The sequence below is a fragment of the Passer montanus genome, unplaced genomic scaffold, assembly GCF_014805655.1.
Source record: "Passer montanus isolate IOZ18808 unplaced genomic scaffold, ASM1480565v1 scaffold63, whole genome shotgun sequence".
Lineage (NCBI taxonomy): Eukaryota > Metazoa > Chordata > Aves > Passeriformes > Passeridae > Passer > Passer montanus.
In genome coordinates, this window is record NW_024371371.1 from 3,533,582 (window position 1) to 3,548,279 (window position 14,698).

Consider the following 14,698-nt stretch of genomic DNA (forward strand, 5'->3'; position numbering starts at 1 on the left):
AACAGAACATCCCAGCTCCAAATGCTCCCAAAGCAGTTTCAGTGCAGACAAACACCACCATCATTTACTCATCCACTGAGTGAATCTCTGTGGCCTGATACAGTAAATACTTTAACTCCAAAGAGAGACCATTTTTCAAATATTTTTAAGATCACAATCTAAATTCACTCACTAAAACTACATTAGATACTTCAAACATGATTTGCGTCTCTTAATGATATGGTGATACAATTATTAGTGCTTTCAAAAGCAAACCTCTTGTACTTATTAGGGTATTTAAAAGCAAACATATCTCTCCTTTGTTCTCTGTGTGTGTGTGTGTGTGTGTGTGTAAATGACAGACCTATACTAACACTAAAATGAGTATCTGGGTAATTTGCAACACCTTTTAACAAAAGTAAAAGTTGCAGAAGTGGTCCTGGAGTAATCTAGGTAAAATTTAGAACAAGCTACCCTTAAGAGGGAGAAAAACTTGAAATGCACAGAAGCCCTTCTTCAGTTAATCCACAGTCTCTTGTGTCCAGAATACACAGATAGTGCTGAAGGTGTCTCACAGGTCTTAGAGCACTGTAAAACCAGCTCCCTGAGGCCCCACAGCCCTGGCTGCCTTCTGTGCCATGGAGGCTGCTCCATCACTCAGCCCTTTTAATTACCTGTCTCACTCGTGCCTCCTTTCCTCCACACTGCCCAACTTTGTCAAGGCAGCCAATACCCTCCCAAGAGCAATGGAGTAAGGATGGTGGTTCCAGGCTTGGATAGGTCAGGATGGAAGGGAAGGGAAGGGAAGGGAAGGGAAGGGAAGGGAAGTCTCTACCTGTTTAGCCAGCACCTTCATGTGAGCCACACTGCCCCTGCAATAAGCCTCCAGTATCAGACCGAACTGCACCGACACGGCGGGGATGTGAACCTCCGACCTGCCGGGGGAAGAGCTGCTCATCAGAGCACAGCATTCACACTACTGCATCCTCCCAGTCACTCAGAAACCCAGAACAAACACAAAAATCCCCAAAACAAACAGTAAAACACCTCATGGTCACATCAAACATTAAAACACCTCATGGTCACATAGCTGAAACAAGCCAGATTTCCTGTGAGATGCTAGAGCCCCTCTGTGCTGGGGACAACGAGGGCAGGCCAGTTTGGATGCAGGATCCTTGTTTCAAGCCCAGAACTGCTCTGGGGCCAGCAGGGCTCATGCCAAGAGGTGGTGACTGAATAACTGCTTCAGGACCCCCTTTTATTCAGAGCAGCTCTGAGAAGTCACTGACTTTAAATCACACATTCTCCATTCTTTGTAAAGGAAAAGCCCAATTTTCCTGAAGGAGAACACTGAAACAAACCACTGAACTTTGTATCAGAGCCAATTATCCTCCAAAACATTTTCATGCAACACTTGCACTTTTTAACGAGAAATATTAAAATTAATTGTGCTCTAAAGACAGAATCAACCTATCCAACCTACTCCAGTCCATTCTACAAGGCTTCTGCCATTCATGAAAGTGCTCATCAAAAGTAGTAAGAATACACAGAACAGCTTTTATTTTCTGTTAGACTTGCAACAATAATAATTTTCCCCAACTGTGAGGTATAAATATTGTGCTTTTACTGCACTCACAGTCAAAACAAACACAAGGGGTATTTACAAACCTAACTCATCAGGTAGTCAGAGCTAAATGCAGTTTGGAATACTTTCATCCAAGGGTAGATTACAGACCACTCTAACTTATTTTTAATGAGAGGTCTGATCCACAGATGCCAAAGATAAAGACATGAAGAGGAGTTGTGGGGCACTATGATTATGACTCATTTAGAAAAATCCTCAAGAAATCATACTTGGAAGCCCAATCAGGCTCAATAGTTTCAGAAAGATGAAAGGAAAATCTCCTACCTCAGGTGCCAGAACAACATCTGTCCTATCCTGCGATTGCCGAGTGCTCTTTCCAGGAGAAACCTGGAGAGTGCACAATCCAGAAAAGGCTCATACTTCAGGACTTGCACAAGTTGGAGAAGATACTGAGAGAGTTCTTCATCACTAGAATGAGGTACATAAAAGATTAGTGATACTTTAGAAATTCAAGTGCATATGACAAACCCAACAATGACAGGATTTGGTTCAATACCAAGAGTGTCTCCCAATTTTTCCATCACACAGAGAAGGACAACACACAACTTAGTGCAACTTCCAGATGGAAATCATTCCAGATGCATTCTTAGGATGGAATTCTAAGCAGCCAAATTCCTTGTTTGGATTTGAAAAGAAGTCAAAATAATTTATTTTTTTTCCCCCAAAAGTCTATCCTTGACCATTAAAAATTAATCACTAAACTATTCACCACAGAGAATTCAGAATTCAAGGACAGGAAATGTGCAGTAATGATAATGTTACACAAGTTCTGCCCTAGGTTACAGAGGAGAGCAAATGAAATGCAATACGGGAAGAACTGCAGAGAATGAAGAAATCTGTGAATCAAAACCAAATCAGTAATTCTCTGATTATTTACTGCATGCTACAGCTCACATTCCTATTAAATGGTACAGCAGAGTGGAGGTGGCTGGGTGCCAGGTGTTACAGTACTTGACTCCAGGAATATTCCTCCCTTTGTTATTAAAATGTTTCTCTCAGAGTTTCTCCTCTCCTTTGCCCAAGTAAGGGATGAACACCCAGTCCTCTCCAGGACAAAGGTGCCCTGGTGTTGTCCTTGCAAAATGGAAAATAATCATAATTTCCTACAAGGGGGCAGAATAAGGTGGTTTTATTTAACTGCCAGTGACACTACCCAGAATTCAGACTGCTTTATTTGGCTACCTATCCATGGCAGGCAGTGTGTTCAGCTCTTTCCTCTTGGGGTTCTTTTATCCTGTGAGCAAAAAGAACGAAGTTTGGCACCCAGAAACCCTCACCTACCTCATCTGCCTCAAACAGCCCACTGCATATTCCCTGACGTACTGGTCGGGGTAGTTGAAATCCAGCAGCTCCAAAGCCTCCCTGGGCAGCAGCTTGGGCCAGATCTGCAAGAGGGCCTGGAGCTGTTCCAAAAAAAGGTGACAGGTAAGGACACGGGTGGGTCTCACTGCTCATAAAGGCACTGAAATGAACAGAAGATGGTGACCAGCTGCCATGGGATGGGGGTGTAAAAAGGAGAGAAATATTTTGGGGTAACTGGGCCCACTTCTGATTAAGTTTCTTACTCTTTAAAATGATGCAGATTATTTTTAGTCTGACAAACATGCTTCTTCACATGCAGACACAATGCACAGTAAACAAAAAATAGGCAACAACAGATATGTATGGTTTAAAAACATATTCAATAAAAATGTTTTCTAAGTGCTCTCATAAATATATAACCATTTTGGCAACAGAAGTTTTCTACTAAGGATAAAAAAAGGGTTTTGTTGAGAGACAGCTTTCTTTACCAAAAATATTTGACAATCTCAGCTGATGGAGCCTTTTTGAATATTCACTGTGAATAGTAATGAGCTTAAATTGAAAAAAAAAACCAAACAACAACAAAAAAAGAGGTTAGGTATTAAAACAAATAAAGAATCTCTAGACTGACTAGACTAGACTATTGATGACAATAATGTGCTGGAAAAAATTACAGAATACAGTGAGGCATAACTTTGAACTACCAAAAAGAACAACATTTAGAGGCCTCACAAAATAAAATTATTTTATTGCATTGTTATGAAGCTCACAGCTACCTGCTGAGAGCAATATGTACAGAGTTGTATCACTGAAACAGTACACTATGGATACAAATAAACACTTTAATGCACATTACTATAAATGCATATTAGTATAAATTCAGTGTATCAACAGCACAAGATGTTCCTTTCCGTAGGAACAAGTCATGATAATAATAATAATACCCTTCCCTACAAATTAGGTAACACAAGTTATTTTATATTTCAATAGCACTTATAAAATCTGAATAATTAGGATGATCTTGGTTTTAGCCTGATTTCATAATGACTTTACAGCAGTGAAAAACATTTATTTCTACTCTGTCGCACATCAGCTCCTGCTTCCAGCTCCAGTAGGACAAACACGAGTTCACATTCTCAGCTCACATTTAATAGGCATTTTCATAACACCATTTTATACAGATTGTGAACTCAGTCATCATTTTTGTGAAATCCAGAAGGCAAGAAATGGGCATGAATCACAGAACAAAGCCAGGGCTGTGCTGAAACTCCATAAGTGGAGGAAATGACCAGCTAAGATGTTTCTATGGGCAAATACAGGTATGGACACATGATGGAAACTAAAACTAAAGCTGTTTTAAAAATAGATGTCACATTCCCACAGAAAAATAGACTCAAAAATACACTCCAAAATCTACTGACCCAGCAAGGACCAGTGATGCCAGTCCTGAGTGCAGCCACTAACATTTCCATAGCAGGAACGCTGGTACTGAAACTCTGCAGGAAACACTAACCCTGAGCACAAATTTAATACACAAGACAGACACTGAAAATGCAAACAGCAGCTCTGCTTGTCAGACAGTCACAGACTCCAAAACAAAACTATCCGAATTTCTACGCAATCTACTGCAAATCAGGTGCAGAACCAGCAAAAATATAGAGCTATTTTGTTAATACTGAATGATTGAAATGGAAAACCTGAAATAGTCTGAAAAGATGAGCTCATGTGGCCCCATATGCCTCATACATCAGGCAGTGAAAGTCATGATCCACATGATTTTTTTCCAGTAAATGTACATTTACTGGGAAGATGATTTGAAAATACAGAGCTCCTCTCTTTGCTGAAATCATTGCACAGGCGGTTACAATGAGGATGAACAAGGCATGTTTCAGAGAACACTTGAATTTGGTCTTGGTGTATCAATATTTTCTTCTGTAAAGAAATAACCACAGTTTCTTCCTTAAGAAGACTAGATGAGACAATACAATTAAGTACAGGCCAATGTTTTTATTCCAATTATTTCAATTGTCTTTTCTCTACTTCTCATTAATGATGGTGTCACTTCACTGAAATCAAGTGGACTTAAAAAAAATTCTTTTAATTTTTTTTGTTTTAATTCTGCTTGGAGTATAAATACTGCCTGTGAATTCTCATAACAAGTTCTGCCACCCTGCTACTCCGCTGAGCAGGGAGGTTATGGCAGCAGGAAGAACAATTCCTTCTGTGCAACCATTCTGCTAAAATCCTGCAAATGCAACGAGGGCTTGATAAATAATGGTAAATAATTCAGGAAAGCTGCTTGAGTGCACTGGGCATAACTTCATGGACTACTGAACTAATAGATTAATGATAGTCTACAATCAAATATGAGAGAGTCCATTTCTAAAAAAGCCTCACTATTTTTAAGCTGCATTAATAAAAACAGGAATATAGTTATTAAGTCCATTTGCTTACAAACAGCTGGTGTTTGATTGATTTTTCTTATAAACAGCTGGTGTTTGCTTCTTTTGGTTTTGTTGTTTTGTTGTATTGTGTTTGGGGTTTTTTGATCTTCTTGGTTGAAGTGTCAAGACTTACTGAAATACATCTAAAAATGGGCATTAAAAAAACTTTTGGTACAACAGCATGCACATTGCAGCAGACAACTACAGCTAGTACAGCAAGTATTTAATTTTAATGGGAAGTAAATTATAAATCCTGATCATTTTGGAATTCCTAAAATGAATGAGGCTATCTTGCCTTACCTGAAAAGTTAAATCATTAGAAGCACTGACATGTCTATGTACTACAGAAATATTCAGCATGTTTAAGGTAAGATCTCATTTTTCAGAGAGACTCTCCACACTGCCAAAACTAATATTATGATATAAGCTGAAGTATTGTCTATAGATAAGCAAACATAAATACTATATTCCTTCCAGAAAGTACACAGTGACAAGACAACAACATATTTTCAGCCATCTGTTTAAATAAAAAGTTTTATGTATATGTAATATTTAATGTTTCCAAGTGTAAAGGACTTTGAGCAGTCAGCTAATATCCATACTCCAAGTTAGTTTTCAAAACTACCACCAAGGGCCATATTTTAAAACCCCAGAACTCCTGCCTTTTCCTTCACATATTTTAAGGTGAAAACAAGTGCTGGCTTGTATTTCTACAGTTTTGATTTCCAGATAACTTTTAATGATGAACAATAAATTCAGAAGTAGTGGAACTACTAAGGAATGGGATTCTTGCACGTGAAAGAACACAAGTGAGCAAGGAATGTGTGGGTGCTCCATTTTGTTAGTGTAGTGTTCATGGCACAGACAAGGAGCTGGGATGAAATTCCATTTATTTTCAGAAGTTCACAGAACTTACACATCTCGCTGGGAGGAAGGATGCAGCAGAAAATGGAACTCTCTGCTGGAGCAAACTAAGAGCCTGACTGGTTAATCACAAAAATCATATAATGGACAGACAGAAGTGGATTTTCATGGAGTGGCTGCCTTTTCTTCCAAGAACACATAGCTTGTAACAGCTGAAGGTCAGAATACTAAAGGGCAATAGAGTTTTCTACCGTAAGTCATAATTCTTCATGGCAAATGCTTTTTAGCTCTAAGTTTATAAAAATCAAAAAAAGTAGTTGAAATTTTTTTAAATGAGACTGAGGGAAAGACATTATCTCAGTGTAGTGGTCTGTCAGAAGGTGAGCATCATTTACATCTGAATTCTGTCAGGAAGACCAGAACAACACCTGTGCTTGGTAACCTGGGCCAGACTTTTTAGTTTGTCCCAAACTTCACTGTACACAATCTGACTAAAACATTTCAATTCCAATCCAGAAACCTGTTACTTTATTCTTTTAAAAAGAGTCTATCAAGCAGGCATGGTTTTACTGTGAGCTCATATAACTTTTCCTGTATTAAAGTTCAACCTATTCTCAAAAAGTGCCCTAAGAGTTGGATTCTATTTGGGTAAATACAGCAAAAGGCAGCAACATCAACTTCATTACAGTGTAGTGAAATAACCTTGCACATCTGTGCAGCAAACAAATGAACCAATTTTACTGGAAATGCACCTTGCTTCACAGCACCAGCCTCACATCCTTAAAAGTTATTTTAAAGAGACTATTGGCTCAAAGAGACAGGATGAGAATGATGTGTTTTGTAGCACTGGTGGGTCTCACATCTCTGAAAACCCATCTGTCTGCCTTGGTGAGTTTTAATTACCCAGTCTGAGATCAGGATTTTACAGTATTTGAGCAGCTTAACAATTTTCACAAGAAGTTTTATTTCAGATCTTGATTTACAAAGTTTTTTTTAGAATAGCCTTATAAAAATCATTCTTGCTGTGAGGATGGTCAAGCACTGGATGTTTCTGCCCAGAGCCTGCGGAGTCTCCACTGGTGGAGGTACTCCCAACTCAGTTGGACACAGCCCAGCTCAGGCTGACTGTGCTGGAGCACAGGGCTGCACTGGATGAGTCTGGGAAATTCTTGCTTTTAGCATCAAATTTCAGCACAAAATTTTAACATTAGTCTTTATAAATACCCACTGTGTTTTTCTTGTCATTAAGAGCACCCTTGAAATGCATTTTGGTTTTGGTTTATGGAGCTGTCTTTGACAGAATAAGTTCTTTATGTGTCCAGACACTGTGTTAGACACTGAACTCCAGCTTGCACAACAGCACCAGTTCAAACTGGCTACACTTGGGAAACAAATCCTATTTTCTGATTATTTAAGTGAAGCTTTTTTCCCCACCACATTGTCTTTTCCCTTACCTGAGCAACGTCTTCAAGTTTGTTCCACTTTAAAGAGAGCAGCAGTTTTGGCAACGATTGTGGGAAATTCTCACGACAGTCATAGCGCAAAGTCCAAATGAGATCCATTTCATTTTCACACAGCTGAGATAAAGGATCTCTTTCCATTATATCTTTTAGCACAACATAAAACTTCTTACCACCTCGACCCTAGGAAATCAGACATGTATAATGGGATTAATTCAGTAAGATTCTAGTATGGTACCTCAAATACCAGCATCTCTACAGCAGAAAGAACATCAGATAAAAACTCCTTAAACACAAGGAAATGACCACTGTGCCTGTCTTTCACATTCCTTACTGTAAACACTGTAAATAACAGATTCCAAATCCAGTGGCAGAACTTCCTGAAAAAATAACTCAACTTCAGAGTTAAGGACACTAGATGGCAATATTTCTATTTTCCAACTCCAACATGGAGCACTCTCCAGTGCATTTAGGATGCATAGTATATGCATATTTAGTATATGCATTTAGGATGCATATACTTTCTCCTTCTATTTTTTTTCAAATGAGCAAATTTAGATACATAGATAATAATTTGTTCTTATTAGCAATAAAGAAATACTTTTGCAACAATCAAAAGAAAACATATTTGCCAAGTAGACAGACATTTATTTTGGTCTTCCTAATTTTTTTTTTCAGCTCTAATATAAATCTTAGCTGTCTTCCAAAGCCAGAGTATGTAAAACTTTTTGACAAAATAAAGACAAGTCCAAAATATAATGGAAAAAGCAGATATAGATCTGAATTTTAAAGCAGTTCATCAAAGTGAATTATATAAGAAAACAGAGTCAGTAGAATTGCTATTTGAGTAGCTGACTTATTTATTTTTACATTGATGCAGAAGATAAGAACGAAAAAAACTCAGAAAATTAATTTTAAAATAGTCTTCAGATGATGCTCACCGCCATTGCAGCATTGTCACTGTTTCTTGCAATCTCAGCTGCCTTTTCAAGTATCTGCAAGAAGTTGGTTTTGAATCGTTAGATTTAACCCCAAACCTGACGGCATTGCTACACAGAACAAGCATTACAGAAACGAAGCAGATAAGGAAATGCTGCTATCTTTTAGGCAGTTTTTATATCCTGGACTATTGTGCAGTGTCCCTTTTCTCACCTGCAGGACTAGAGAGATCAGGAACAGCAGTGCTTATGGTGACCTCCATTATTTCCTTTTTCATCACTCCTGGGCTAAATTGAACAGCCTTCCTGATGACATCTTGCTTTCTGTTTCTACATTTCTTCCTTATTTTTCATCCAAGCAAACCAATTCCTCAACTCTAAGTTATTCTTTGCTTTTCTCACCTCAACCTGTGCAGTTTCCAATGCCCATGGATCCATGCCCACTGTTTCCATGCCATGGATCCATGCTTCTAGCTCTCAACCCCAGAAAGAATCCACAAGCCCAGTCCTTTCACCATGCTCTCAGACTGCCCATATGATCTCAATCAGTGTGTCCAGGTACTTTGCTAGATCTTGATCCCCTCTCCTTTTTTTTTCCCTTTTGAACATTTTACTTGATTTTTGAAGTTCATGCAATAACCAATAATGGAGAATTAAGTCTCGAAGTAAATGCAGTTCTTCAAAGTGCATTCTGCACATTACTGCAACCAAGCCAGGTGTTACAATGCTGAGCTGGCCAGGTATGTCTGTCTACAGCTGTCAGATGCTGCTGCTTCAAGGAACAAATCATGAAATAAAATCTCAATAAAGAAAAAATCTAAGGAACTCCAGCATCTCATTTCCCTGAGAGCTCTGCCTCGTCCATCACCCAGGAATACACCAGCACCCCAGCTGGTCTGGGAGTCACAGGTCCATCAAGACTTGTGTTGTCTTTACTCAGACAACACAAGAAACAACAAAAGACTGCAATAATCAGAGCATAAATACCCAGCAGCTAAAATCCCTAGAAAGGCATCCTGTTTTATTTCTTTTCTCTGTATGAAACTCTCATTAATATCATGTATTACATCTGCTACTTGGCTACAAAGCTTATTTACATACTGTGTGTGAAAACACGCATAAACAAAACCACAGAGTCCTAATTCTATGTTTGATTCTTGCCTCCCCGTGCTTTGCAGAGTTATTGTTTGCAAATAAATTTTCAAAGTCTTTGCAAGTCCAACTTTGTTCGAGTGAACTCTGAGCCCCATGATGTGCCTGCAGCACTGGCCATGGACCAGCCCCACACATGGCTGTTGTTTCAGACAAGTTTCTTATCCCTGGTCCAGGCACTCTTGCTCCCTCAGCCCCAAAAAGCTCCTCGTTGTGGAAGCAGTGTTGCACAGCTCACTGTGCAGGCAGGTTGATGAGATGATTGAAAAGATTCATCTATTTTTCCACATTATGCTTCTCAAAACACAAATCTGGCATCTCATTCTTTGTTTTCTTGGCAGAAACCAGCAACAACGCTGGGAAAATGAAAAGCAGCCATAAGCAAGTCTCAGCTGGAGCATTGTGAGAGACAGATCCTCAGCTGATGTAATTCCAGCAGCTGCAACATCACTCCTCATTCAACAGAACCTTCACCAAGAGAATCTTTAGGAGATTGAATTGAATGAAGGTGAAAGTCACAAGGGATGAAGACCATTAGACCCTACCTTAATGTCACTACACTCTGTCTCACCCAGTAAAATCTACATTCAGCCCAGGGTTTTAACTTTCTGAGAACTTGGTATTGCAGAGACAAAGAACAGAAACATCAGAGCCAGAACTAATATGTGACTACTAAAGAGACACACTTTTACTTAGTCTGTCTAATATGCACATTAATTTTTTTCTTTAGAAATTAAATACCCATAAGTGTAATGAGTAAAAAACTTAAAGCAATACCAAAGCTGGATAAAATATGTCCACTATGAAGCATTAACTGGTCAGCCATAAATAAACAGCAATTGGTCAGTATTGGTTTAACTCTCACTGCATTTCCAATGCTGTTTGAATAAAAGAAAAAGTACTGTGATGGCAAGGAAGGAGAAACACTATTAACCCAAACTGAAACAAAAGAAATGCTACCTTGTAATTTGATTTCATTTTTATGAACTTTAAATCCCAAATCTGCCTTTGAACAAGATTATAAAACTTGGTGATTTCAGTCTTTTTGTTCATGCTCCTCAAAGGTGCAAAATCCTCCAAAAAGAAAAAGAAGCAATTTCTCTAGGCTGTTATTGACTTTCCCCAAACCAAAATTCAGACTAATGTGTACATGAGTTAAGCCTGATTTTTATAATGTATCATTAGCAGTCTGTTTTAAGACTTATTTCATTACTTGTTTCCAGGATTTAGCTGTTTTTGCTGGTTTCTAAACATCTTTCCATCCATCCTTCACGCTACAGAAATAACCACATGTATTCCAAATATACACTTCCTTTCTAGACAGATTCTTATCTTCATCTGTAGAAAACTGCAGGGCCACTTCAGTGGATTTAGTCCAAGTGCAGACCTTCAGAAATCCCTTTGCACACAGTGCTAAGAGTCCATTTATCCTTTAAAGGACTTGATCTCACAGGGCAGTACCCCAAAGAGTGGCTAACACACATTTGTACCAAGAGAGAACAGATCTTTATAGATCACAAGCAAGAACAGTTTGAAGGTTTCCAGAATAGCAGATAAATTTAGCTTTTTATAAGATCATTCATACGGGAAACTGATTTGCTTTTGACCTTCAAAAGACCATGCACAGATCACTTTTAAAAGTGTACATCTTCAAAATAGACCCTGAAGTCAAGCACTGCCACTCATGCAGTGCAAGTTTAACAAACTGCAGTACAGTGACTAAAAGGCAGGAAAAGGGGAATTCACTGGAAAGGCAGTGTTGAAAGGAAAAAAACAGCTACTTCCACATAAACATCATAACTGCTCTTTAGGTCATCCCTTACCTTATCAAAGGGAGGGTAATTAATAGGCTGTTTTGAATATTCCTGAAATCTAATGTGCAAAGCTGTTGCATTTTCAGTGTAAGGGTTAGTCTGGACGGTTCCCATGGGATTCAACATTTCTTCAAGTTCATCTGAAATACAGAGCATTTAATATTACAGGCCAGGCATGCAGTTAGAAATCCCTTCCTTAGAAAATGGACAGAGCATGTTTTGCTGCACAGCACTTTTAGTGCAATGCTCTGTATTTCCACCATAAACCACCTCCTGCATTCCCAAATGTTGGATTATCACCCCATGAGAAACTGATTTCCTTAAGGAAACATAATAGTCCAGGAAAGCTGAGCTATCCCCACACTGCAACAAATCCCAGTGAGATCTGCAGCTTCTGCAAAGCAGGACACACCCTCTGGATCAAATGGAGAGCAGAGCTTCAGGCCAGCCAGGCTGGGACAACGTTCCTCAGGATGGGCTCAGAGTGACACGAGGCTCCAGCCACTTCCACTAACTGATCTCAGTATCAGGGAGCATGACAAAATCCCAGTTCACAATTTTTGCTGATGCAAATATTATCACTTACATTATAACTGATCTAATCAATTTGGGGTACAAGGCACAGGGACCAAATGAAACCTAAACTGTACCTTAAAAGCAAGTAAAACCAGATATAAACATGCATCTATTTTATGTGGTTTTCCTTCCGTAACAGATGAAACTTTTAGAACAGTATTTCTTGCTCTTCCTCTTTCCCACTAAACAATACTTTCAGGAAAGAGATTAAAATGTGGTACACATTTCCACATAAAAACTACAAGTATAAAGTGATTATTACAAGAGAACTGAGCATGCATACAGTAAATATTCTGCTATTGAATCCCACTCTCTCCCACACCCAAAGTCCAAATCTGAAAAGCTGAGGTTTACCAGGAAATGATGACCAGCTGTGCAGTACCAGTTCCCCATTCCTCAAGTGGCCTTTATAATCAAACACCATGGTATTTACCCAGGCTACAGGATAATGCTGCCAAAGGAAAGAATTGTTATATGGAAACGAAGATGCCAGCAAATTTTACTACACAAAAAACACTGCAAACACATAAAATTGAGAGGGTGGCTTGTTTTTTTTTAAATGGTGATACCTTTCAGAACTAAGAATTATCAAAAGTTTTCATACCAAGATGTGCAATTCTTAATGCATACACTGCTTTTAATATATTTTCTTTACATTGTGCATTCTTGAGCACTAAAGTGAGGACAAGGAAAGATTTCTGGTTGCTCATTTTGATATAATTTGAAGGTCACTCAAGAATAACAAATGAGATAAATTACCACTTTTCCTGCTTTCCTAATGGTTTGGTATTTGGAAGGATTCATTGCCTTGGTGGACTTCTTAGTTTTCATCTTATCCATGACAGCATAAACAGCAAAGCAGAGCCTTGCCATCCTTGGCAGATCACAGACATTGATTTCAAACTCCAGCACTTCATTCCAAACGTGGTCACTTCTCCCAGATATTTCTGTGCTTACAATTGTTTTACAAAGGAGCTCTGTGCCGTGGAAAAGACCAGCCCTAACATGAACCTGCCATAAAGAAATGAGAGATTTTAAGCTTGTCACAGAACCTACAGATTTCTGCATAGAATAATATATAGAACATACATACATATTAATTCCACCAAACGAACAACTAAGCACAATGAAGAAGTTAAGACTAATTTTCTGAATACAAATTAAAATCTCCAGGTAGAACCAATCTGTGCTTCTAAATGAGAAATATTTAGAGTTTTTTCAGTTTAAAAAAACCTCACTTTTCATTTAAACTGTTTCTAAATATGTATACAGGGAACACTGCTGACCCTAACATGGGAGTCACCTGTAATAATAATAACAATGTACAAGATTTCCAGGGTTTGTTTTGTCTTTAGTACCCAGAAACCAACAAAACCAGGTTGCTTGAACAATTAAAATAACGATCAAGAAAGGAGAAGGACAACTAGACAAAGAACCTGGAGTTACTGTCACTAAAATTAAACTTATTACAGGTTAATGCTAAGATGTTTTTCTGTTCTTTCTTCATTTTTCTGTTTCATTTCTACATTTCTGTTCCATAACATGTATACACAGAAAAGTGCAGAGTGAAATGTGCCAACTTCTTTCAGGTGGCCCTCCAAAATATCAGTGAGAGAGAGACATGGAGAGACAAAAACCCCACTAATGTAATCTTTTTGCTCAACACCAAAAAGAAATCCTCAATGTTAAATGTGTCAAAGTGATCTGATGTTCCCTCTTCTCCTGAATCAACCTTCCCCACATTCCCTTTAAGCTATCATATTATTGCTGAGCACTGCAAGGGAAAGAGAGAGATATTAAATTTGATAGTGGCATTGAGTAAAAAAATAATTCACCTCTCTGATTCTTCTGATCCTGTTAATGTAAGGGATTGAATCCCAATTTTTTTCTTTTCATTCTGACATGCCCCTTTTACAAATGAAATGGTGTGTACTGATGGGGTGGCCAAAGACCAAGAGAAAAGAAAAGCAATTTTCAATGTCATGTATTTGGAAAATGGGGTGTTGGGCTGCTGGGTGAGGTCACTTGTGCCCTAGGTGGATGTCCCCAGCTCACACTGGGGCAGTGCTACCCAGCTGACAAATGTTTTGTTCCCCACTACAAACACTGTATTTGTGAACCTTGGTGGTGGGTTCAGCAGAAATGGATGAATATTGGCTTATCCACAGCACAGTGGGGCTAAAGGAACAATGGCAGTGAATTAAACAGCCTTAGAACCAGGACTGGAAAACAAATACACTCTCAATAGTGACAATTTTGTAACACTGTAGACAGACAAGGCAGGGAAACATGCACAGGTTTGCAGGGTCACTGCATTCATTCTTGTTCTAGGTTACCCACAGGACTTGCAATTTTTCAAGACTGAAAAGCATTCAAAATACTAAATAACATTTAGATGGTGCCCACAGATGCCAATATGAAAGAACTGCCCGTTTTTCCTGTTTCTTCTCAAGCTTAGAAAACACTTTGATTGTTTCCAGAAACTCCTGGTAGCTATGTTCCTTCCAGAATCCACCAGCTCTTT

General features: G+C 38.7%; 1 protein-coding gene across 8 annotated transcripts in view; it reads right to left on the reverse strand.

The window, feature by feature from the left end:
• PIK3CB (phosphatidylinositol-4,5-bisphosphate 3-kinase catalytic subunit beta) overlaps positions 1 to 14,698 on the reverse strand; it is a 94,409-nt gene that overhangs the window by 13,122 nt on the left and 66,589 nt on the right. For all 8 annotated transcript variants that reach the window (XM_039727981.1, XM_039727983.1, XM_039727985.1 and 5 more), the window contains 8 exons: positions 12,934 to 13,185; positions 12,529 to 12,625; positions 11,608 to 11,738; positions 8,636 to 8,689; positions 7,689 to 7,877; positions 2,906 to 3,027; positions 1,889 to 2,032; positions 815 to 914 (listed from right to left, as the gene is read on the reverse strand). In XM_039727981.1, the coding sequence (XP_039583915.1) occupies positions 815 to 914; positions 1,889 to 2,032; positions 2,906 to 3,027; positions 7,689 to 7,877; positions 8,636 to 8,689; positions 11,608 to 11,738; positions 12,529 to 12,625; positions 12,934 to 13,185 (1,089 nt within the window). The remainder of the gene's footprint in view (positions 1 to 814; positions 915 to 1,888; positions 2,033 to 2,905; positions 3,028 to 7,688; positions 7,878 to 8,635; positions 8,690 to 11,607; positions 11,739 to 12,528; positions 12,626 to 12,933; positions 13,186 to 14,698) is intronic.